The sequence below is a fragment of the Hemitrygon akajei genome, chromosome 21 (genome assembly GCF_048418815.1).
Source record: "Hemitrygon akajei chromosome 21, sHemAka1.3, whole genome shotgun sequence".
Classification (NCBI taxonomy): domain Eukaryota; kingdom Metazoa; phylum Chordata; class Chondrichthyes; order Myliobatiformes; family Dasyatidae; genus Hemitrygon; species Hemitrygon akajei.
Genome location: NC_133144.1, coordinates 21,629,796 through 21,654,061, shown reverse-complemented (window position 1 = coordinate 21,654,061; position 24,266 = coordinate 21,629,796). Strand labels below are relative to the sequence as shown.

Sequence of the window (24,266 nt, the reverse complement as noted above, 5' to 3'; positions counted from 1 at the left end):
TTTATGCTGATGATTTATTACTCTTTCTTTCAAATCCGTCCACATCCTTACCTCCAATGTTTTCACTTCTTGATCAGTTTAGCCAGTTTTCTGGCTATAAACTTAATTTACATAAGAGTGAACTTTTCCCAATTAATAAAGAAGCACAAGAATTAGCATTTCGTGACCTCCCTTTTAAAGTAGTTCATAATCAATTTACTTATCTTGGGATTACAGATACAAGGAAGTTTAAAGATCCTTTTCGTGAAAATGTTGCCAATCTTTTATATACTACAAAACAGAGTCTGTCACAATGGTCACCTCTATCAATGTCCTTGGTAGGTCGTATTAATGTTGTTAAAATGTATGTTCTCCCTAAATTTTTATATTTATTTCAATCAATCCCAATTTTTATTCCTAAAACTTTTTTTGATTCCTTAGACTCTATTATTTTGTCATATCTGTGGAAGAATAAGCATTTTAGAATTAATAAAGTTTACCTTCAAAAATCTAAAAAAGAGGGTGGCATGGCCTTACCTAACTTTCGTTTATATTACTGGGCAGCTAACATACGTTGTACTACCTTTTGGTCTTTTTTTCATAGCCAACCCGAGTGCCCTAATTGGGTGGCAATGGAGTTGAGTTCCACTAAAGATTTATCTATTTCTGCACTTCTTGGCTCTGTACTCCCTAGTAGTTTGTTTAGACTAATTGTTAATCCTCTTGTTAGACACACTTTGCGAATATGGGCTCAGTTTAGGAAATTTTATGGTTTTTATGGTTTTTCCCTTTCTAGTCCTATCTTACATAATCACCTTTTTTTACCTACTATGTACGATTCAACATTCTATGATTGGTATAGGAAGGGCATTAGACATTCTGAAGATCTTTTTATCGATAATCGCTTCGCATCTTTTCAACAGCTCTCTGCTAAGTTCAATCTGCCTAATGCCCATTTTTTTAGATATCTCCAAATTAGACACTTTATTAATCCTTTAATTCCTAACTTCCCTGAAATGCCCGAGAAAAATGTTATGGATTTATTTATTTCTATTAGTCCACCGGGTAAAGGTTTAATATCATTTATTCGTGATAAATTAGCATTCTTACGGCGTGCCCGTGGATAAAATTAGAATGGCTTGGGAGCATGATTTAAATATCTCTTTATCTGATGAGATTTGGGACTCGATTCTCAAATCGGTTAATTCAACCTCTCTTTGTGCTCGCCATTGCCTTTTACAGTTTAAGATTGTTCATAGAGCCCATATGTCTAAATCTAAATTATCTCGATTTTACCCTAATATTAGTCCTCTTTGTGATAAATTCAAAAGGGGCGAGGCTTCTCTTATTCATATGTACTGGTCCTGTCCTGGCTTAGAGAAATTTTGGGAAGATGTTTTTATAACTTTATCCTGTATTCCGAATCACCAGTTAGAACCTAACCCTTTAATTGCTCTGTTTGGTTTTTTGGGTGAGACAGATATACGTTTGAGTTCGACTAAGTGTCGAATATTATCTTTTGCTTCTCTCCTGGCTAGACGTTTAATCCTCCTTAGATGGAGAGATGTTGCCCCTCCCACGCATGCTCAATGGCTTATGTCCTGTTTAGACCTTGAAAAATTCATTATTCAATTCTTAATTCGGATATAAAGTTTCATAAGGTCTGGGGACCTTTTATTGAGTACTTTCATAACCTTCCTCTTAATTAAGGTTTTGTTTTCAGTCCCTTACTTTCAGCTCTTTTTTTTGGTAGTAGGCATTATTATCTTCTGTTTTCAAGTGTATTTACAGTTTTGGGGGTTTGAATGTCCTGATTTATACTCTCTATATTGTGTTGTGGTTGGTCTGGAGTTTTTTTTCTGTTGTGGGGCTTGGGGAGGATACTAACTTTACATGACTTCAATTTGGGTGCTTTCTCAATGATCTTTTTTGTATTATTTATTATTGTATGTTTATTTTTGCACTGTATTAATTTTTTATTTTGGTTTGGGGTTTTTTCTTATCTGTAGTGTTGTAGAAAATGCATAAAAAAACAATTTAAAAAAAAGACTGAAATAGAAGGAAAACTGAAGCTAGTGCTTGGGTCTGAGTTACGGAAAGAATATGTGATTAAGAAAAAGGAAGAAATCAAAAGAAGACAAAATATATTTGTTAAAAGTCTCATTAAAGTAAGTAATGTTTATCTTTTTTTATATTAAATCAATATATCATGTAAAAATGCTAAATATGTCTATATTAACATTTTTTTTAGTGTTGGCGCGTGGCCTAGTGGGCAAGGCATCAGACTGGTAACCTGAAGGTCACTGGTTCGAGCCTCAGCTGAGGCAGCGTGTTGTGTCCTTGAGCAAGGCACTTAACAACACATCGCTCTGCGACTTCACCAGTGCCAAGCTGCATGGGTCCTAGTGCCCTTCCCTTGGACAACACCGGTGGCGTGGAGAGGGGAAGGCCTGCAGCTTGGGCAACTGCCCGTCTCCCACACAACCCTGCCCAGGCCTGCGCCCTGGAAACTCCAGGCGTAGATCCATGGTCTCTCGAGACCGACAGATGCCACCACCAACATATTTTTACAAGAATTGAATGGGGGTACAAGAGTTGTACGGTGCATCTGAACTCGTGCGCAAAAAAATTGACACATGAAATGTAAAAGGTTGGCCACCCCTGGTCTAGACTTTCTCGAGCTATTATTTTCCCTGTAGATTCATCTGCAGGCTCTTGTATCTCCGGGTATTGTATGGCTCCTTACTGACAACCTGGACTTTCCTTGAGAAGATATGTCCACTTGAAGAATAAAAAGGAAACACACCTCTCTGTAACTGAGAATCCAAAAAAGCTCATCCTCTAGGCTACCCCTCTGTAAGTAACATCTTCTTGCACGGTTTCCAAAAGAAAGTGTTAAAGAGAAGCTCAACTTCATTTCTAATCAGATGATATTTTCCTGGCACTAGTGCTCCTTTACACGTTGTGGTATCATATGCACCCTGTATAGATGACTGTGTGATTTTGCCACCCATTCTGGAGGTCACCCATCACTGCTATCAAAAGCACCAGCGAGAGCAGATGTCATTATATTCAACTCCTGTCAAACAGTGCGTGCTTAATGCTTCTATAAATAGGCCTGATGTGCCAACTCAACCAGAATGCAATCTTATATGAGGTCATCCAAGAAGAAGACAGCATTAGAGGCATAGATAGAGTGGATAGCTGGAGACTTTTTTCTTTTCCCAGGGCATAAATGGCTAATTCAAGAGGGTGTAACTTTAAGTTGTTTGGAGGAAAGAATGGGGTGGGGGGGGGGATGTCAGAGGAAGTTATATTTAACAGAGTGGTAGATGCATGAAACATGTTGCCAGGGGTAGTGGTAGAGACAGATAAATTAGGGACACTTAAGAAGTTCTTAGATAGGTACATAGATGAAAGCAAAACGGAAGGCCGTGTGAGCTGGAAGGGATAGACCTAGTTAGATGGTCTTTCATTGATTCTGTTATGGTTATTATTCTATAGATTTATTGAGTATGCCCACAAGAAAATGAATCACAGGGTTGTATACGGTGACATATTTGTACTTTAATAATAAATTTCACTTGGACTTTGAGATTGACTTTGAAGTAGGTTAGAGGGTTGGCACAACGTCATGGGCCGAAGGGCCTGTAATGTGCTGCGTACTACGTTCTATTTACCTCAGGAATGATTTCATGAGCCTGCTGCTGTGCTGGCAAGGCTATACATGGATGTTCTGCAGGGTCATCTTGCCCATGAGGAAGTGAAGCTTTAGGTTCAGCCGCGGCTTGAGCAGCTACCAACGAGTTCTGGAAAGTGGGCTGCAGTATTGTATCCACGGGAACGAGAGGAAAGCTAAAGCAGTCTTCGGCCTCTATCCCAGATCTATCCACAGATCTGATGCTGCTCATTACAGGTTCACTTGCGCTGGCATCCTCTTTTATTTCTAAAGACTGCTGCACATTATCACCTGCGTTTTTCTCTTGCATTTCTACGCTAACACAAGGCATTGTAATGTCCAGTTCACTCCCTGATATTTCCATACTCTGTAGTTCCTCTCTTGTCTTCATTGATTTAGTGGCATTTTCCAACTTCACATCCGCCAGATCTGGCACATCAGGGTACTCACTTGCAAATGTCTTCTGGCCAACGGTGTGATCCCGGAGGTGGGAGTCAGCCTCATTATTCTTCTCCATAACTTGAGGTAATTGTTGCTTCCCATGTACCCCTGGTCCCAAAATAGTTTCAAGGTACATTTCCTTCATAGAGAAGTACAGGTCTCTGGCAGGAGACTGGGGACTGGATTCTGTTGGCTCTTGATTTGTAAACTTTGTCAGTCCAGACTCTATGTCTTTGCGTGGCTGACAACTTGAGTCCTTTTCTTGCTTGGTTTGCTCACTTTTTGGACTAGAAGGCTCCGCAGTGTGCTGCCTCTGTCCTAATGTCACTGATGATACCTGCTCATCAATCTCCATATAATCCCCAGATACAAAGGTCTGGGGACCCCTGTGTGGCTTGCTTCTCTTCAAAGTGTCTCGGAGGTAACGTGACAAAACGCCAGAGCTCTTGTTTTGATCGACGGCATTTCGCGCAGCTTCGTCACGTGCGCTCTGAGAGTTGCTCTCTGCTCTTCTCAGTGAGAGTTTGACCTCTTCCCCTGAAAGCTTCCTTTTCTTCTTTCTCGCTGCAAACTCCTTATCTACAGGTTTAGCCAAAACGAGCGGCTCCATTTCACGGCTGCCGCTGCTGAATAAAATGTCATTTTCCAAGTCCTCCAGCGAATTGTTCCCGCCTTTAACTGCAACAAGATCAGTCCCTTGGGGACCAGTCACGTAGCCATTCTGAACCTCAGGTGCTGAAGCAGTGGGCTTCTCCATCTTGTCAACACTCCAAGCGGCCTCCACGTTCTTGTGCAAAGCAGCGTCTGGATCAGCAATGTGAACTTTGAGCCCATCCTCTTTGTTCTTCAAAGAGTCAAGGGAACCTGCCCTAGCCTCAACCTGTGACTTCCGCTTCCGCTGGGCTCTCTCCGGACTCAGCGTCCTCTGGAGATTGCTGTCCCGAACGTTGGCCATACGGGCGATGTTCTCCTTGTCCTTGATCCTGGTCTCCTCCAACTCACGCCTTTTGGCATCTGCTTTCTGCTTAAGCCTGGCGAACCACCGCTGATGGATCTTGTACTCGTTCATGGTGCCCACCTCCAGAACACCAGAACAGGACACAATCCCTTTGCTGTTTCTAGCTGAAGCTTGGTAAATGGCCGCATCATCTTCTGTGCATCTGTTGACACAAACATAGCTGGGTTACAATCAATGCTGTTGTAGCTGAAGCTAGTCAACCCAATCAACAGGTATGCTATGTGCAAAATTCAGTCCTGTTGACTACATGGTTGAAAAGGTAAGATGCTCTCGGCTGTAGGGTAAAGAAATCAGACTGAATAACCCAATGTAACTGGCACGAGCTGATATATTGTGACTACCATTATGTCCCCAACTTAAAACACTGAATTTTCTCAAATACTGTTCAGATATTAACAGAAAAGGCAAAAGCTCTCAGCAGGGCAGTCAGCATCTGAGGAGAAAGAAACAGTAGTTCAATGTTTCAGGTCAAAGACCCTTCAGCAAAGGGTTTTGAAAGATCTCACAAGTGAAACACTAACTTGGCTTCTCTTTGCACAGATACTGCATTTTGCTTCAGATTTCCAGCATATGCAGCTTTTTTAAACCAGTTCTTTGGATATAACCATTCATATCAAAAAACGCAGGAGAAAGAACTATATACTGGTGAACTAGAAAATGGCCACAAGGTAGAGAGTGGTGGAGAATGCACCCCTTGACTTCATGAACAGGAACACAGAATACAAGTGCAGAGGATTATGGTACAGCTTTGCAGAATGTTGGTCAGGGCCTCTGCTGTTGAACTGTGTGCCGTTCAAGTCACTGTGCTAATGGAAGGACATAACCACACTGGAGGGGCTACATAGCAGACTCTCTAGCGTGTTGCCTGGGATGGGGTGCTTCAGTAATGAAGAGTGACTGGGTAGGATAGGTTCGATTTCTTTGGAGTGGAGGCGGCTGAGGGAGGTCCTGGTAGGAGCGCACATTGCAAGCACGGTAGCGTTGCAGCAACACGCAATCCCGCAGGTCAAGCAGCATCGGTGGAAAGGAATTGTTGATGTTTCAGGATGATCATTGCATGAATCCTGATGCAAGGTTTTGACCCAAAATATTAAAACAATTCTTTCTCTCCCACAGTTGCTGCTCGACCCGCTGAGTTCCCCCAGATCATCTGTTGCTCCCGGTCACAGCATCTGCAATCTCCTGTGCATCCACAAGCTATGAATCATACCTCCTCCATCAACGGCACTGTAACTTCTAAAAAGAACAAAAAGATTTTTTTTTATTTTGCTTTGAGCCAGAGGATGGTATTATATCCACCTTCTGCTGTTAAAACAAAACATACATTCCTTGTGCAGTAAATAGGTGCCGTATGCCTGGTCATTAATCACAATCCCCGAGGTGACGATGACACATATTAGAGTTTACGCAGCAGCTCCCAACCTTTTTATGCCATGGAACCCTACCATTAACTGACGGATCTATGCACCCCAAGTTAGATTAGAGGAATTCTAAAAATCAGAGAACTGCAGATGCTGGAAATGTGAAATAAAATTAGAAAAAAAACTCAGCAGGTCAGGCAGCATCTGGAAAGAGAAGAGAAAAAGACCCTTCATCTTCTATCTGTAATGACAAATGATCTTGGACTTGAAGCATTAACTCTGCTTCTCTCTCTCTCTCTGCAGTTTCTGACACCTGAGCTTTTCCAGCATTTCCTGATGTTATAGAAGAAATCTGCCCCATTTCCTAGCATTGCCCTTGGGGCTATGATTACTAGATAAGTACTAATGAAATTATAAAATCTAGAGAAATATTCCTCCCTTTTTGGGGAGATGGAAGCTGGCTTAGACTGTGATACGGAGAACTTGCTAACAAAAGGAGAAGTTATGGAGAATAAATTAGAATCACTTAGAGAATGTTGCCTGCAGGTGAGAAATCAGAATAAAAGCATGCAATACTGTGTGAAATGAGCCAGAGTGGAATGAAGGTAGTAACAAATAGCAGAACCAAAGCAAAACAGTTCTACATTATTATGCAATTCTACATCAGCGTTCTGTTATCACTTTAAGGATTTTGCGGCCCTCCCCAACTTACTTATACAGCTGAAGGGAGTGCTTCTTTCCATAGTGGAATATTTGATATTTGGGAAGGCCACAGTACCGGTCCATCTCCTTGTCATCTTTGTACCATGTGATCTCTGGGGCAGGGTGGCCTAGGATAGAAAAGATTCTGGTCAGATAGAGTGCCGTTTGCATTCAAAAAGGTAAAGATTCACCCCAACCTGGATACATGAGACAACAAGCGTAGTCAAAAGCAGAGAAGTTTCAGGACAGATTGGTATTTGAATTGGTTATTTCTGAGGTAAAGTGAAAAGCTTCTCTTCCTTATTGTTCATTCAGATCAAATTATTACACAGTGTACTGAGGCAGAACAATGATAGCGCAGAATAAAGAAACCGATCTGTCAGTATTAACCTGAAGGACACACTGCACTTTGACTCGGTGACAACAGAAGTCCTGCTGCTGCATCACAGCTCCAGCATCACCACAGGGGATTCATAAGGGCCAATTAACCTATCAAGCCACGTGCCTCAATCAGGGTCCTCATGCCTCCTCATTGGCGAGTCTTGGGGCTGATACCAAACATCGAAGCCTCAAGGCCGATTGGAAGTGCTGAAGTGCGGACGTTGAGGCCTGCTGGCCGGAGACCAGAGTCTACGAATGTCTGCAAGTCCACTGGGAAGTCAAAGGCCCACTGTGAGTCCAGTGGAGCTGAAGGCCAAAGACAGCCTGTCCTGGAGTAGGAGAGCTGTGTATGTGCTTTAGGGAGGGAGGGGCCTTGTTTTGCTGCTGCCTGTTTTGTGTTGTTCTGCCAAGCACTGTGGGTATGCTAGGCTGGTGCCGGGCTGTGTGGCGACACTTGTGGGCTGCCCCCAGCACATCCTAACGCGAGTTAGTATCTAACAAAAATGACGCATTTCACTGCATGTTTCGTCATACGTGTGATAAATAAACCCGAATCTTCGGCGACTGGGTGGAAAAGGAAACATCCAGAGGACCCCAACCCTAACCCGATCATGGGGAAAACACGGAAGCTAACTCAGAGAGTACTAGAGGTGAGGACTGGATCTGAGTGTCTGAAGTCACCAGCTCTACCAGCTGTGCCACTGCGTCAACTCATTCCCTGCATAGGCATTGTGGCCACAATACTCTGACAGCACAGGTGGCTTGGAGAGCCCTTAAAACTGTAAGTGAATGCACCAGGAGCAAAGAGCTGCCAGGCTCTTCATATGGATCAAAGTGCTGTGCTGCATCCCGCTGTGAATCAGGATCTCCGTGAGGCTGCCTTCCAACGCTGGCTGACGACAGGCCAACAACTCGGGCAGAGATGAAAGCTGGCTTAGAAGTGTCAACTGCATCACCCAGCCCCAAATTGTCCCTGGTCAGCTTTAAGCTGGAAGTTTGAGCTCCAAACCATGGCCTATCCGAAATAAGAAATGTGACATAGGCTGTATCCTGTTTATAGATAACCACAGAATCAGAATCAGGTTTATTATCACCAGCATGTGATGTGAAATTTGTTAACTTAGCAGCAGCAGCAGTGCAATGCAATACATAATCTAGCAGAGAGAAAGAAAAAAAATAATAACAAGTAAATCAATCACATATATTGAATAGATTTTAAAAATGTGCAAAAACAGAAATACTGTATATTAAAAAAAGTGAGGTAGTGTCCAAAGATTCACTGTCTATTTAGGAATTGGATAGCAGAGGGGAAGAAGCCTTCAGGCTTCTGTACCTCCTATCTGATGGTAACAGTGAGAAAAGGGTATGCCCTGGGTGCTGGCAGTCCTTAATAATTGATGCACCATCAATATCTCTCGGAGACGTGACGCGAGATATCGGCTTTTACCGGCTGGAAGAAAGAACAAGCAGCAAGTGACCACCACACTACATCCTGGGGACTGAGGCCGGGGCTGTGCCTCCAATTGCCTTTATACCGGGGTCCGTGGGAGGAGCCACAGGAGCAGTCAGCAGGGGGGGGGGGGGGGGGGGCCTGTCCAGACAGGTATATGTAGTTCACCACAATAATGAACGCCACCTTTCTGACACACCGTTCCCTGAAGATGTCCTGGGTACTTTGTAGGCTAGTGCCCAAGATGGAGCTGACTAGATTTACAACCTTCTGCAGCTTCGTTCGGTCCTGTGCAGTAGCCCCTCCATTCCAGACAGTGATGTAGCCTGTCAAAATGCTCTCCACAGTACAACTATAGAAGTTTTTGAGCGTACTTGTTGACACGCCAAATCTCTTCAAACTCCTAATATAGCTGTTGTCTTGCCTTCTTTATAACTACATCAATGTGTTGGGACCAGGTTAGATCCTCAGAGATCTTGACACCCAGGAACTTGAAACTGCTCACTCTCTCCACTTCTGATCCCTCTATGAGGATTGGTATGTGTTCCTTCGTCTTACCCTTCCTGAAATCCACAATCAGCTCTTTCATCTTACTGACGATGAGTGCCAGGTTGTTGCTGTGGCACCATTCCACTAGTTGGCATGGCTGTCTATGTTAGACATGTTATCTAATTACAAGGTCTAGGTAAAGGGGTGTTAGGGTGGGACAAATCAAGTTAAAAGACACAGCACTTGCACAGTGGAGTGAACAGACTCCTGCTGTGGTTTCATTGTATGGAGATAAAGGCGGGAAATGTACAGCCAAAGCTAATGATCATATCAGGGGTTCCCAACCTGGGGTCCACAGACTCCTTGCTTAATGGTACTGGTCCATAAGAAAGGCTGGGAACCCCTGCTCTACTCTCACTTTCACAAAGTCTGGAATGGTGACTGATGATTCCTTCACATTCACATGGGTGTCCCCAAGGTCACAGCAATATGGGGTCCCGTAGCTAAGGAAATATGTGGTTGTCCTGAAGAGATTCACAAGAATGAAACCAGGAATAAAAGGCTTAATGCATGAAGACCTTTTGATGTCTCTGGGCCTGTACTTGATGGCGATCAGAAGAATGGGGGGGGGGGGGATTTCACTGAAACCTATCTTTTACTGAAAGTCTTAGATAGAGGGGACATGGAGGGGAGTCGCCATTAGCAGGAGAGTCTTGGAACCAAGGGCACAGCCTTTTAAAACTGAGATGAGGAAGAATTTCTTCAGCCACCGGTGGTGAATCTGTGGAATTTGCTGCCACAGAGGGCTGTGAAGACCAAGTCAAGGCAAGGATTGACAGGCTCTCGATAAGTAGGGAGGCAAAGGATTATAGGGGGAAGGTGGGGTCGATACCGAAGAATGAAGCCCAAAGATCGAAAACCAAAATTAGTGACTGCGGAAGCTGAGGCCCACTAGATCTGCAAACCTACTAGTCCACTGGCGAAGTCAGAGGCCCAATGTCTGGGACTCCACGATTCCACTGGGGGCCAGCTGTCCTGGGGATGGAGGCCTGACTGTGCGTGTGAGTGGGTGGGAGGGAGGAAAGCAGTTTGTTTTCCTGTTGTTGTTGCTGCTTGTGTTGTTTAGCTCTACAGTACAAACATATTATTTTTGTGCTAGAATGTGTGGTGACACCTGCAGGCGGCTCCCAGCAATCCTTAGGTTGTGTCAGTTGTTAATGCAAACGACACATTTCAAAGTAAGTCTCGGAGCGTGTACGTGTGGTACATAAATTAATCTGAATCTGAAGGTGGGAGAATGAGGTTGGAAAAAAATCAAAAATGACTGAATACCTTAATTCTTCTTCCATATCTTGTACTCTATGATCTAACAGACTGTGTGACCTGAACTCCCCACACAACTTTGACAACAACCAGACTCAAAGCACTAAAGCGTGCAAAATGTCCATGTGATCTTATCTCACATGTCTCTGCGTTTCTTCCTTGTGCAAGTCATGAGGTAGGAGACGAAAATAAATTTCAAAGTGTAACGTCATTTTTATTATTGTATAGCGTGCAAGCTGCATGTGGAAACATTACACAGTCCCGAAAGATAGCCAGCTGTTTAGCAGAGTTGGCTCTTTGCTCCGATTGATTTTTTTTGTTTTCATTACTGTTGTTGCACTTTAGGGATTACAGCCCATTTTCTTTTCCATTCCAGAACTTGATTGCATTCTGCATTAAAACATGACCATACACAGAATAACACCTTTACTTGCGACAGAATTATTGTAGATTCAAATTGCACTGTCGATTACATTATCCTACCAGTATAAACTCAGTGCTGACTTTACTAGGTACCCTGAACACCTGCTCAAATATATAATCAGCCTATCATGTGGCAGCAACTAAATGCATAAAAGAACACAGACATGGTCAAGAGATTAGTTGTTACTGAGGCCAAACAGCAGAATGTGAAAGAAATGTGATCTAAAATTACTTGGACCATGGAATAATTACATTGGACAACAAAGATTTTGCTTCCTGAATACTTTTGGGTATATCTTACATTTTTTAACCTGCTGATCATGAAAATCACCATGAAGTTTCCCTATCACGCACCATTTTTTGAAATCATTTATGCTTACTATTTCAATTCCTAATTCAAGTTAAATAAAATGTTGCCTACAATGTAAGCTGGAAAGTTTCCTATCTTGTCCAGGCATGCTTGGGTTCAGGGTTCAGGACTGTAAGGATGGAATTTGCTATCACCAGGCACAAAAATTTCTATGAAGGATTTTGATATTTGAGACAGATGCTTCCCAGAATAACTGATGCCAAGATTAAGGAAGGCATTTTTGTTGGTCTACAAATCAAACAGGTCATCAATGACAGGCAATTTGAAGAATTTCTAGTGAGACCAGAGAAAAATCACATGGAAGGCATTCAAGGAAGTCGCTGAAATTTTTCTTGGCATCTACAGAGCACCAAACTACATGCAGCTGGTTGAAAGCATGCTTCAAGCATATAAAACCATGAAGTGCAACATGTCACTAAAGATTCATTTTCCGCATTCCCATTTAGACCTCTTCCCTGCAAATCTTGGTGCTGTTAGTGACAAGCACGGTGAAAGGTTTCACCAGGACATTGCGGTCATGGAGAAAAGATACCAGGGTAACTGGAATCCATCAATGTTGGCGAATTATTGTTGGCCACTTAAGTAAGAAGCCTCAGACACTGGGTACAAATGGAAATCATTAACAAACTATTTTTAACTTAGTTGAACTATTGCAAAGCATCAGCACCATTATGCAATTAAACACATTATAGTCAATAAAAGTTAATTTGTTGTTTCTCCAAATTCCTACTTGATACAAGTAGTCTGAAATTATATTTGTGTTCATGTTCAAGCAGTCTATCATAAACAAAATAAAATTCTGAGGAAGCAACACTTCTGAAAAAATTTGTTGTCCAGTGTTATTGGTGCCAGATGGAGTGGTTTGAGTAGCTCAGAAAGTGCTAATTTCCTGGAATTTTCACACACGACAGTTTTTAGAATTTACAGAGAGAAACAAAAACATATTCAGTGAGTGGCAATTTTGAGGGCAAAAAATGCCTTATTAATGGCCAGAGGAGAATGGCCAGACTAGTTCAAGCCGACAGGAAGGCGACAGTAAATCAAATAACCATGCATTGTTTTTGATTATCTATTGGTAGGGCACCACAGTAATGTACCGTTAGCATAATGCTATAGAGGCTCATGCCTAGTTCAGAGTCCAATCCCAACGTCCTCTGTAAGGAGTTTGTATGCCCTCCCGTGGAATGCACGAGTCTTCTCCGAGTGCTCTGGTTTCCTCCCACAGTCCAAAAACGTCCCAGTTAGTAGGTTAGTTGGTCATTGTTAATTGACCCATGATTAGTCTAGGGTTAAATTGGAAGTTGTTGGGCAGAACTGCTCAAAGAGCCAGAAGGGCCTATTCCACGCTTTATCTCTAAATTAAAACAAAAAATAATCAATTACAGCAGTCACGTGCAGAAGAGCATCTCTGAATGTATAACACGTCGAACCTTGAAGTGGTAAGTGTACAGCAGCAGAAGACCATGAACACACACTCAGTGGCCACTGTATTAGGCGCAGGAGGAACCCAATGAAGTGGGCACTGAGTGACTTCTTAAGAATCATCTTTTTCTCCAGATTAGGGCATTGAGAGTGATGCCCCCCCCCCCCCAAAAGATCAGCAACATTTCTCTGACATGCCCCCAAGATGGAAACATTTCCACTGTGTGCAGCAAACTGGCTCCTTCAGACCGGGCCTCACAGAGACCTGGGGCAACTCACACCACACAGACCTGTGTGAGGGTAAGAGTCATCATCACAGAACCATGTCCCATCTCTCCATGCCGACTGTCTTCCTTCACCTCCACAGAAACTTTTACAGCCACTGTGCAGAGGCTGCCACGGAGGTTGTCCATTCAAAGCCATCAAACGCCCTCGCGGCAACCACAGTCAGGATACAGCAGCTGCGACCGCTGATGACAGAAACAGTGTAAGTGATGCTTCACCTCAGGATTTAAAGTGAAGCTGCCCTTATCACTCATTCAACTGATATTTTTTTTGCCAATTTTTAATTTTTGTTTAGCATCACCTGAATGACAACCAGAACTACACAGAACTCCTGTTTATTGTGCCCTACAAGTGCGAAGTCCAACTTTGTGGGCTTTATTCCCTGTGTAGCCCACTGACATGAAGATAAACTATAGCCTTCCAGTCAGTGATCCCTCTAAGGTGTGCAGACACACATCTTCTGCTACTAGCGCACAAAGGAATTTAAACTGCGCACAAAAGGTTGTCACCCTCTACCTCGTTGGCACATTAAGTATATTTCACAATCATACACGATCACATTTCCTTTTCCAGAAAACCCTTCACTACCTGCTTCAGGCCTGCTACGTATGTTTTCTTAGAGCACTGATGAGCAAGAGCGAAAACGATCGAACTCAGAGGAGATCAAAGTTCTTACTGACAGTGATTTGCTAGCAGTTAAAATGAATGTCTACAAATAAAATTCAGTGCACACGTTATTGTCACTGGGCAAAAAATTGCACAAGACTTCTGCGCACGTTGCTCATAAATTATAGGGAAAATCAGAAATTAGCTAACATATTTAAACCAAAATTTAGTCACCTCTTTCACATCCCCTTCCTGGTGGTTCTGCCACGTTCTCAGACTCCTAACCTACAAGAGCTCTTTCAGGTATTCCAGAATTGGCACTTTAGCCTTTCTTAGCACTATTTCAGACTGCACTACAATCTTTACACCATTCTTTTGCTTTGCACTCGTTGCTGTGTTTATTGTTGTATTTGCAATTACCATTTACACTGTTTACTCTGTGAGATTGTAAGGAGAAAGTTAAATATGTTTCCTCCTTGGTATATGCCAAAATGAAACGGAAGTCTATAAGATGAAGTGTTGTTAGCTTGGAGTGGGATTTGGAAAGTACAAGGAGACAGCAATGTTTTGAGAAAGTTAAGGGAGTACAAGTCTATAGTGAAAAACATGTTTTACATGGGAAGGCAAGGTCATTGTGCAGGTGCATCTACCAAATGCATGGAAAAGTACCAGTGTGAGGGGTTTTGGAGGGTTCAACAAAGGGCCACCTTCTTTTGAGCAGTGGGGAAGAGAGTTTTGTCTCAGGTTGGATCACAGCTGGTGCTGAGATAGGGAAGACTACATCAAAAGAGTCAATACATCACGTCAGATTGAGACTTGGAGACAGGGAGAGAGAAAACACAGACAACATATGAGATTGTCGGATCTGTGGCCCCCTCCAGATCAGCTTACATAATGAATGATCAGCATTATTTTGACAGCTGCAGACATTTATTTTCTTTCTGTTTTGTATTTGTGCTAGTTCTAATAAAGTGTTCTCTTGTGGCCTTGAACACATGTGTCACAAATACCAAACATGTGAATAACCTGAGCTGAACCAGGAAAGAACACATAACGAATTTTGGACTTCAGGCATGCTGGGAGCTACAGTTACGTCCCTATCTATGTCAATGGAGCTGTAGTGGAGCATGTATCAAGCTTCAAATTCTTTGGTGTCCACATTTCCGATGATCTCGCCTGGTCGCTAAACTCCTCCATCCTGATCAAAAAGGCGCAACAGCACCTTTATTTCTAGCGGAGCGTCAAGAAAGCTCACCTCTGTCCCAGGATACTGACGGACTTTTACCGTTGTACCAACTGAGAGCATACTCACCAACTGCATCTCAGTGTGGTATGCCAATTGTCCCGTATCGGACTGCAAAGCACTCCAGTGTGTGGTGAAAACTGCCCAGTGGATTATCGGCACCCAATTGCCCACCATTGAGAACATTTATCATAAACGCTGCCTGGGCAGGGTGAAAAGCATTATCAAGGATGCATCTCACCCTAACCATGGACTTTTTACTCTCCTCCCACCCGGTAGGTGCTACAGGAGCCTCCACTCCCGCACCAGCAGGCACAGGAAGGGCTTCTTCCCCGAGGCTGTGACCCTGCTGAACCTCACATCACAGCGCTAAGCAGTATTGCACCCATATTGTACTGTCTCAGTACTTTTATATTTGTGTGCTGTAGCACTTACTTTTTATTCGCAGTTATTTTGTAAATAACACTATTCTTTTGCACTTCTGGTTAGATGCTAACTGCATTTCATTGGCTTTGTATCTGTACTCGGCATAATGACAATAAAGTAGAATCTAATCTAATAATGAATTTTAAGATAATTTTTCATTTACAGAACTTCAGATCAGCAATGAATTTCATAGTTTATACGTGACAATAAACTAACCTGAAATTCTAAACGGGATCAAGCTTTCCTTCTGCTCCTGCACAGAAATAACCCAAAAGGGTGATTACGTAAAGAGAGAAACAAGAATAGGAGAAGGTCACGCTGTGGTACAACCTGCTCCACCATTCATCAAGATATGTCGTGAGGCTTATGTCTCACAAACTTGCTTCAGGTTCAGTTTTCACCAGAGGACCCACCCCAAATCCCAAACACCCATATTATTTCTATACGTTCACAGGAACTGAGAGCCCTTCTGCTCTCCCTCTCAATTTTCATCAGCTGCCAATTTACCATAGATATCAAGTTAAGTGGAAGTGGAGCCTACTGCATTTAAGACTCCAATGGAGAACTTCACGTGGGCCCTTTTGACTCTCTGCTGATCCTTCCTCACCATTTGCCTTCAATTAAAATCACAGATCCCATTTCCACAACACCGCAGACAGGGCAGCAGCCTATGACTAGGCCCGGATCAACAGCCCAGTGGGATAGCCTGCAACTCTATATCTCTCACATGTTCTGTCTTGCATTAAGCACAGACCAGTGTACTAGATGGTTAGAATAGCTTTAACAACATAAAATGGATCATGTGACAGAAACAGTAAATCTGGACACCAACTGAACATTGAGGAGAAATAATAAACCCCAGACAAGTTCCTTGCAACATCACTGCATGGTTTTCCTCATATCAGCATTTACATTTGATTCTGTCCTTCTCCCCAGCAACATGGCTAATTTCTGTGCAGAAATGTGGAAAAATTTTAGACACTTTAGCCTTCAGCAACAAGTACCTCGAGCTCAGTCTGAAGAGGGTGGGCGAAATCTGAAGATTAAGACCTTAAATTATCCCCAGCAGCCTCAACCCTCAGCTTCACTTCCAGGGATGCTATTCTGAGAGAAACTTGCAACTGGGACGGGGATTGTGTCATATCACGGAGCTGGATAGTGACTGGCCAGACTGTGAGAGAGAGAGAGGGGATTTTACACCTCAGCGTTCTGAGAAGCCAGATCACTGATACGTCAGAAAAATATCCTTACCAGATTCCCCCCACAGTCAGGCAATCCTAACTTCAGTTACAGATGGAAGGCAAATAGTACGACTTGAAGTCATCATTAAGCTTCTCACAATCAAGATCTTCTATACGGTTAGTTCCAGGCTGTGGACTCAGTGCAAACGAGCACTCAGACATTGCCAGATCCTTGGCACATGCTGATGACACGACGAGTGTTCCCAGCATTCTTTTTGCTTTTATTACAAATGAGACCATAAGACCATGTGACCGAGGAGAAAAATTAGGCCATATGGCCCATTGGGTCTGCTCCGCCATTCAATCATGGCTGATCCTTTTTCCCCTCCAGTAAGACCATCTCGAGGCCCCATGTGTCACCTAGGCACTAAGGGGCCAGACGATGATGACGATAAGACCACCTCCCTCCCTCTACATCATATATGTCAAACTCAAGGCCCGCGGGCCAAATCCGGCCCGCGGTGGAATTATCTTTGGCCCGCAAGATAATATCTAATTACTATTAAAGCTGGCCCCAGTAATCGAAGCGCCTATGGCGTATGATATGGCTAATGCTGAGTTTATTCAGGTACCAGGTTTTCAGGGTTTTTAGTGTTTATTCGGCAGTCTTGCTCGGCAGTCTTCTTCATAAGAAACGGAATTTGTAAAGTGAAACACTTTGTAGTTATAGCAGAGACTGAGACACATGAGAGCAGGCTGGAAAAACGGAGGCAACGAAAGCTGCGTTCGCACGCGTCCGACTGATCCGGCCCGCATGAAGCTGCATTTTGCTCAATCCGGCCCGTGACCTAAAATGAGTTTGACACCCCTGCTCTACATCCTGCCTTCCCTTTGTCGGTTGGGATGTTGAGTATAAAGATCAGCAAGTCACACTACAGCTGAATAAAAGCATTGCTTCAGCCATATTTCATACAGTTCTGATTGCCCCGTTACAGCAAGGATGTGGAGGTATTGCAGAAGATGGTCAGCTTGGATTACAAAGTATTAGGTGTAAGAAGAGATTGGCCAAACTTGGATTGTCTTCTCTGAAGTGTCGGGGGCTGAGGGGAGACCTGACTGAAGCTTATACAATTACGAGGGGCATGGGCAGAGTAGATGGCCAGTGTCTTTTTTCACAGGGTACGAATATGAAATACTAGAGCGTAGTTTTAAGGCAGGGGTTCCTACCTGGGGTCCATAAGTCCCTTGCTTGATGGTGTTGGTCCATGGCATAAAAAATGTTTGGGAACCCCTGCTTTAAGGGGGGATGAGAAATGTTTAAAGGAGATTTTCAAGACAGTTTTTTCTTTGCACAGTGAGAGGTAAGTGCCTGGAATGGACTGTCGGGGGGAAGTGGGGCAAATAAATATTAAGGAGCCTTTTAGACAGGCAGAGAATGCTACTTACCATGTACGGGCAGGTGGGATCACTTTAAGTTGGTCAACACAGATATAGTGGACTGAATGACCTGTTCCTGTGCTGCATTCTCAATGCTCTTCATTCTCCCACATTCACAACACCTACCCCTATCCCTCAACTTTACTGACTTTCAATAGGTATCATTTGCAATTAAGATCGAGTAACATTTTTGAAAATGAGCCTCTGGACAGGAGATCAGCCTGTCTGATTGTAAGTTCCTGGTGGCTCCCACAGTAAATACATGTAACAATAAAATCTCTTAAGCTTGTTTTGTACCAGCTGGTCTTTTGTTTGCAAAAGGCTGCTAACACAAGTGGGAATACTCAAAAACTCCCAAAGTAGCTGCAAATTACAATTCAGTATCAATGAAATGTGTCCAAAGCAAAGCAGAAGATTGATTTTCATATTTAGAAGTCCAGTGAAATTTTACCTACTTCTTAAAGCCAAGTCATTTGTTGACCTCTCTCCTTAAATGCAGACCATCAGGATTTGAGCTTAATAATAGTGAAGCATGAAACAAAACCTGGATCTCCCAGTATACAGTATTACTCCAGCCTGCTGTCCCCTGAGGATTCAATTTTGCATTGTCTTGTTAGGCATTGCACTCAAGACCAATATCAAGGCCCTTGCTGGATCTCCAATATTATAGCTGCATACTGGTTTGCCCCCAAGAGGACCACAACCTTGTCAGGGTTTGGAGGCTTGTGTGTCTCAGTGACCTGGAGAACTACGTTTGCTGGAGTCAGGGCTTTGAGCTTTGGCTCTTGGTAGGGTCACCCATGTCAAACAGGTTAGAGGACAGACTAAAAGTGGCCCACACCAGTCCTCCAGGTTCGGGGGGAGGGGGAGGCGGGGTCAGCTCAGTGCTTACAACCCTTACTGATAAAACAAAATTGATACGGAAACAGCAGTGAAGAATCCTTCTACATCGGAGTGTGACCGTATTCCCGAGTCTCCACCCAGCACCTGCAAGACTGACAGGAATGAAAACCAAGAGGAAACTACTGACACAATGAAGGAAGCCCTGAACACCACCAGAGATAGAGGACCTTCAGTGCTGCTCTAAACACCAGCGGTGTTTAAAAGGCTACAAAGATAATGGTTTGGATGCAGTAAACATACAAGCTACCCGGGTTAAGAATACCTGCCTTACTTGCACCCCCTACATATGAACAAACTCCCAGAATATTATTAAGTTTTAAACTCCGACATCTATACTCGCGTTCATTCTTAGTTTGCAGAACTAGCTTGCTCTCTTTCTCCACTTTTAGAAATTGTTCTTTCTTATCAGTCTCAATGTACTTTTGATTCTACTTGTGACAATACTGTGGCGGTGTGGTTACCATATTGAGTGATTTTTGTGTAATTTCTGACCAAAATCAAGTTGGAGAGATCTATAAAAACAGAACTCATTTGTTACCAAAAGGAGGCTTGTTTATCAGCAAGACAACCAGCAATGGCAACAAATCCCCATAAGAGAAAGAGCAAAGTTCCCATACCTGTAACGGTGCAGGTAAACTTGACATCAGCATTTTCAGACACTGAATGGGATTTCAGTGTGGTTTCAAAACCAGGCTGGGTCTCTTCAGTGATCTGAGCGATAATAGTACAAAATGTTTGCCTGAAAAAAAATAATTGACACGTTCAAGTTATTTGTTACAAATATCAGGATAAAAATTTCACCAAGCCCGAGTCTGAGTTGGACATGCAGTTAACCTGGAACAGCTAAGTATAACCGACTTTGATTCTACATGTTTAAGAAATAATTAATTTTAACACTATCAGTCCGCGAGAGATCCACATGTTGCAAGAGTAAAAGTCGTGCACAGGTTACGCAGCATTCATTCGCAACCCTCACGGTTCACAAGTTGGAGATGCAGCCCATGTGTTCCCACCCAGCAGAAGATGCTTGCAGCCCCACCTCCCCCAATACATGGCAAACCCTTCTCACTAGTCTCCCAAACACTTGTTCGTATTATTGGATCTCAAGCCGAAGGTTCTTTGGGAATCAAGAACGAGGTATACAACTTGTTGCTTTGAATTGTTTTGACAAGGACAAAGAGAAGAAGAGAGAGACAAAGGTAATGGAAAGAAAAACTAAAAATAATGTGGTCTTCTCATACCAGACTGCTGATAACAGAAAATTCCATTGATAACATTAACCAATCAGAAAGGCAGATTCAAGTAATATGACACCTGACAGTGAAACCAAGAAGACATCAGAAAAATACTAAGACAAATGCAGGCCACTACTGGAAAATTTATTGAACGACCACACTGATAAAGGTGATCCTATAAAAATACAAGGAAGCATAAGAAAGCTAAACAACGAGAGAAGTAACATTCTACGCCCCAATCCAACAGTATGTATAAGCTGCATATACAGTAAGCCATGCATTTGTAAGCTGGGGAGGGCACGTTATTCATGTCATGAAAAAGTCTAGTCATAAAAATGTTGTTTTTGCTCCCATTGTAGGTGGATTCCAGAGCAGATAACTGTTATGTTTTGTAACTCCAAAAACCAGTTGAAAGAAAAACATGGGAACCAGGATACCGGTCTACTAAGTTTTCCTGTGCTTTTTTTTAGTGAGGCTCTCACATATGACATGTTGGCATGATAACGTATGCCATTCACATACTTCGTACATATAACCCATAATTATTTAAACAAAGAATGCCTAATCAAATAATGTATTTACAATATTACTCAAATATTACTGAAATATTAAATACACTACAATAGACAATAGGTGCAGGAGTAGGCCATTCGGCCCTTCAAACCAGCACCGCCATTCAATGTGATCATGGCTGATCATCCACAATCAGTACCCCGTTCCTGCCTTCTCCCCATATTTCTTGACTCCGCTATCTTTAAGAGCTCTATCTAACTCTTTCTTGAAAGCATCCAGAGAATTGGCCTCCACTGCCTTCTGAGGCAGAGCATTCCATAGATCCACAACTCTCTGGGTGAAAAAGTTTTTCCCCCAACTCCATTCTAAATGACCTACCCCTTATTCTTAAACTGTGGCCTCTGGTTCTGGACTCCCCCAACATCGGGAACATGTTTCCTGCCTCTAGCGTGTCCAATCCCTTAATAATCTTACATGTTTCAATCAGATCCCCTCCCATTCTTCTAAGTTACAATAACCTCTGTAAATTACGGCAATTCAGAAGCAGTCCACGGTTGCAGTCTAACCAGGCAGCACGTTAGCACAGTAATCACACTGTTGCCCTCCATCTCCTGGTTCGATCCTGATGCAGGGTGCAGTCTATATGGAGATGCACATTCTCCCTGCAATTGCAAGAATTTTCCTCCAAGTGTTCCAACATCCTTCAACATTCCAAAGAAGTGCTAGCAACTAAGTTACTCATTGGTGTAGGTCAGGGGAAAACTGAGAAATCAAAGAGGAGATGATGGACATTATAACAGACAAATTCTACAGATAACAGAACTGCCCTGTTGGGAACCTACATGGACTCAGCAGGCTGAATGGCCTCCTGGCGAGGTAATAAATAACTGAATGCAAACAGATTCATATCAATGTAAAACGAGTTGATGGAAATAATCACTTCAATTAAAGCAATAGCAAACAGATTAGCAGATACTGGGGAGCCAGCTTGTGGCTGTCATCTTACCGGCAGATTAAAACTGATTCTGTGCTGAGCAATCATATCTGAGTGTGCTTAAAAACTGTACTGTAATCGAAAGCAAAACTCAAACCATAAAAAAAACTTACAGATGGGGTATTAAAATGAGCAGTGCATTTGTGTGACATTCCTTGCTGTATTAGGAAGCAACACTATTTTCACTGGGTACCAGGGTGGAGATACACCGCTACCAAAGGAATGTAAGGAATGCTACCAAAGGAGGTGTAAGGTGCTTCTGCCCTCACCAGCCTGCAGGGCACCCTTGGGCAAGGTGTAGTACCTGCTTAGCTCCCCTCCATCAAGGTCACGTGAAGCCATGGGAGCAGGCGGTGGATGGTCGCATGAGCTGATGGTGCAAATCGCAAGTCCTGGTTACACAACCACTGACTCCAGGCAGACATTCTCTGAAAAGTATTGATAATGGCTGAGATCGCCAGTCTTGTAAAGACACTGCCCAGAAGAAGGCAATGGCAAACCACTTCCGTAGAAAAATGTGCCAGGAGTAATAATGATCTAACTATGCCAAATGCATCTGCTCCTGATCAGCACACAGTGACTGAGAAGTCAAAATCCCATCTTCACGCAAGGGTAGCTACAATCACTCCACTTGGGATGGAACAGGGCTGGACTTAAAACTGGGCATCTACGGAGCCTTCTGCACCCATAGCAGCATCAGGAATGTCCACCACCGCAAACTCTAACCTTGATAGCCCAACATTTCCCCAACTCTACCATTACTTTCAACTCAATTCAAAGTTGGAACAAGACTTGATGCTGCTACAACAGCAACAAGAGGTGTGAAATCCAGCAACCAACAGCTCAAAGCTCTGCATTCTCGACATATCTAGTTATAAATGGCAGTGGACAGTTAAACAGGTGATGAAAGGAGGAGTCACCAGGAACATCCACACTTTCAGTGATGACTGCATCACTGAAATGTTAAAGACAAAGCTGAAGCACTTGCAATAGGCTGACATATTCATAAGTCATAGGAGCAGAATTAGGCCATTCAGCCCATCAAGTCTGCTCTGCCATTTCTTCATGGCTGATCCACTTCCCTCTCAACCCCATTCTCCTGCCTTCTCCCCATAACCTTTCATGCCCTGACTAATCAAGAACCTAGCAACCTCCACCTTAAGTGCACCCGATGACCTGGCTTCCACAGCCACCTGTGGCAACGAATTCCACAGAATCTATCACCTTCTGGCTAAAGAAGTTCCTCCTCAGCTCTGTCCTAAATGGACATCCCCCTATTTTGTGCCTGCGCCCTCTGTTCCTAGACTCCACCAAAGGAAACATCTTCTTCACATCCACTCTATCTAGGTCTTTCATCATTTGATAGGTTTCAATGAGATCTCCCCCCCTCCCCACAGTCTCTTAAATTCCAGCAAGCACAGTCCCAGAGCCTTCAACTGCCGCTCGTATGTTAACCCTTTCATTCCTGGAATCATTCTCCCGAACCTCCTATGAAACCTCTCCAATGCCAGCACATCCTTTGTTAAATAAGATGCCCAAAACTGCTCACAATTCAGATAGCAAGGAGCAACTGAGAGCACAAGATCAGCAGAAGCCGCAGCGCCACAGAATATCCTGACCGCAATGCTGAAACCCCACGTCCCAGAATTAGCCATGTGTGTAGTCATCCTGTCACACTGGGATGACAGTCCTTGATGGGGATGGCTTGGATCCAAATGCTGGAGCATCGGAGGCTGGGATCGAGACGCAGTTCCATACTGGATCAAGAATCAGAGCACCAAACAAACACTAGACAGAATCACATGTAGGCTTATGATTGAGTACTCCATCTCAGTTCAGGCACTCCTTAAATGCTCAATCCTTGGCGCCCAAAACATGACTGCCCATTAGCGGGACCGTCCTGAATCTTTATAGGGGCTGAGACAGCTACCCACTCTCCAGGGAGATAGAGTGAATCTCGGAAGCTGGCAGGGACGGGTGCGTGTCGTAACAGTTCCAGTATAGTTAGAACACTGGCATTTGCCAATAATGTGGAATATTGCCCAAGTATATACTATATACCAAACACAGGGTAAATCCAATGCAACTAACTACCAACCAGTCAGCACAGTGTGTTCTAAGTGGTTGACAATGCCACAGATCAGAAATTACTCACCAATAACCCATTTTGGATTTCACCACAGTTATTGGTGAGTAAGATCAAACTGCTGAATTCTAGAGGCACAGTGCTGTATCTCACCTTGACCTAATGGCAGCATCTGACCAAGTGTGGGGTCAAGAATCTGAAGCCAAAGAGTATCAACAGAAGGAACACTCCAATGATTAGAGTCATGTCCAGGAAAAGAGAAAACGGTTGTAGCCCCAGGATATCACTGCAGGACTTCTTTAGGGCAGTGTAAAAGACA

The 24,266-nt window shown here is 43.3% G+C and overlaps 1 protein-coding gene across 2 annotated transcripts in view; it reads right to left on the bottom strand.

Moving 5' to 3' along the window:
• alpk3a (alpha-kinase 3a) overlaps positions 1-24,266 on the bottom strand; it is a 95,362-nt gene that overhangs the window by 55,980 nt on the left and 15,116 nt on the right. For both annotated transcript variants that reach the window (XM_073024984.1, XM_073024985.1), the window contains exons 3-5: positions 19,737-19,858; positions 7,191-7,308; positions 3,660-5,259 (exon numbers count right to left, since the gene is read on the bottom strand). In XM_073024984.1, the coding sequence (XP_072881085.1) occupies positions 3,660-5,259; positions 7,191-7,308; positions 19,737-19,858 (1,840 nt within the window). The remainder of the gene's footprint in view (positions 1-3,659; positions 5,260-7,190; positions 7,309-19,736; positions 19,859-24,266) is intronic.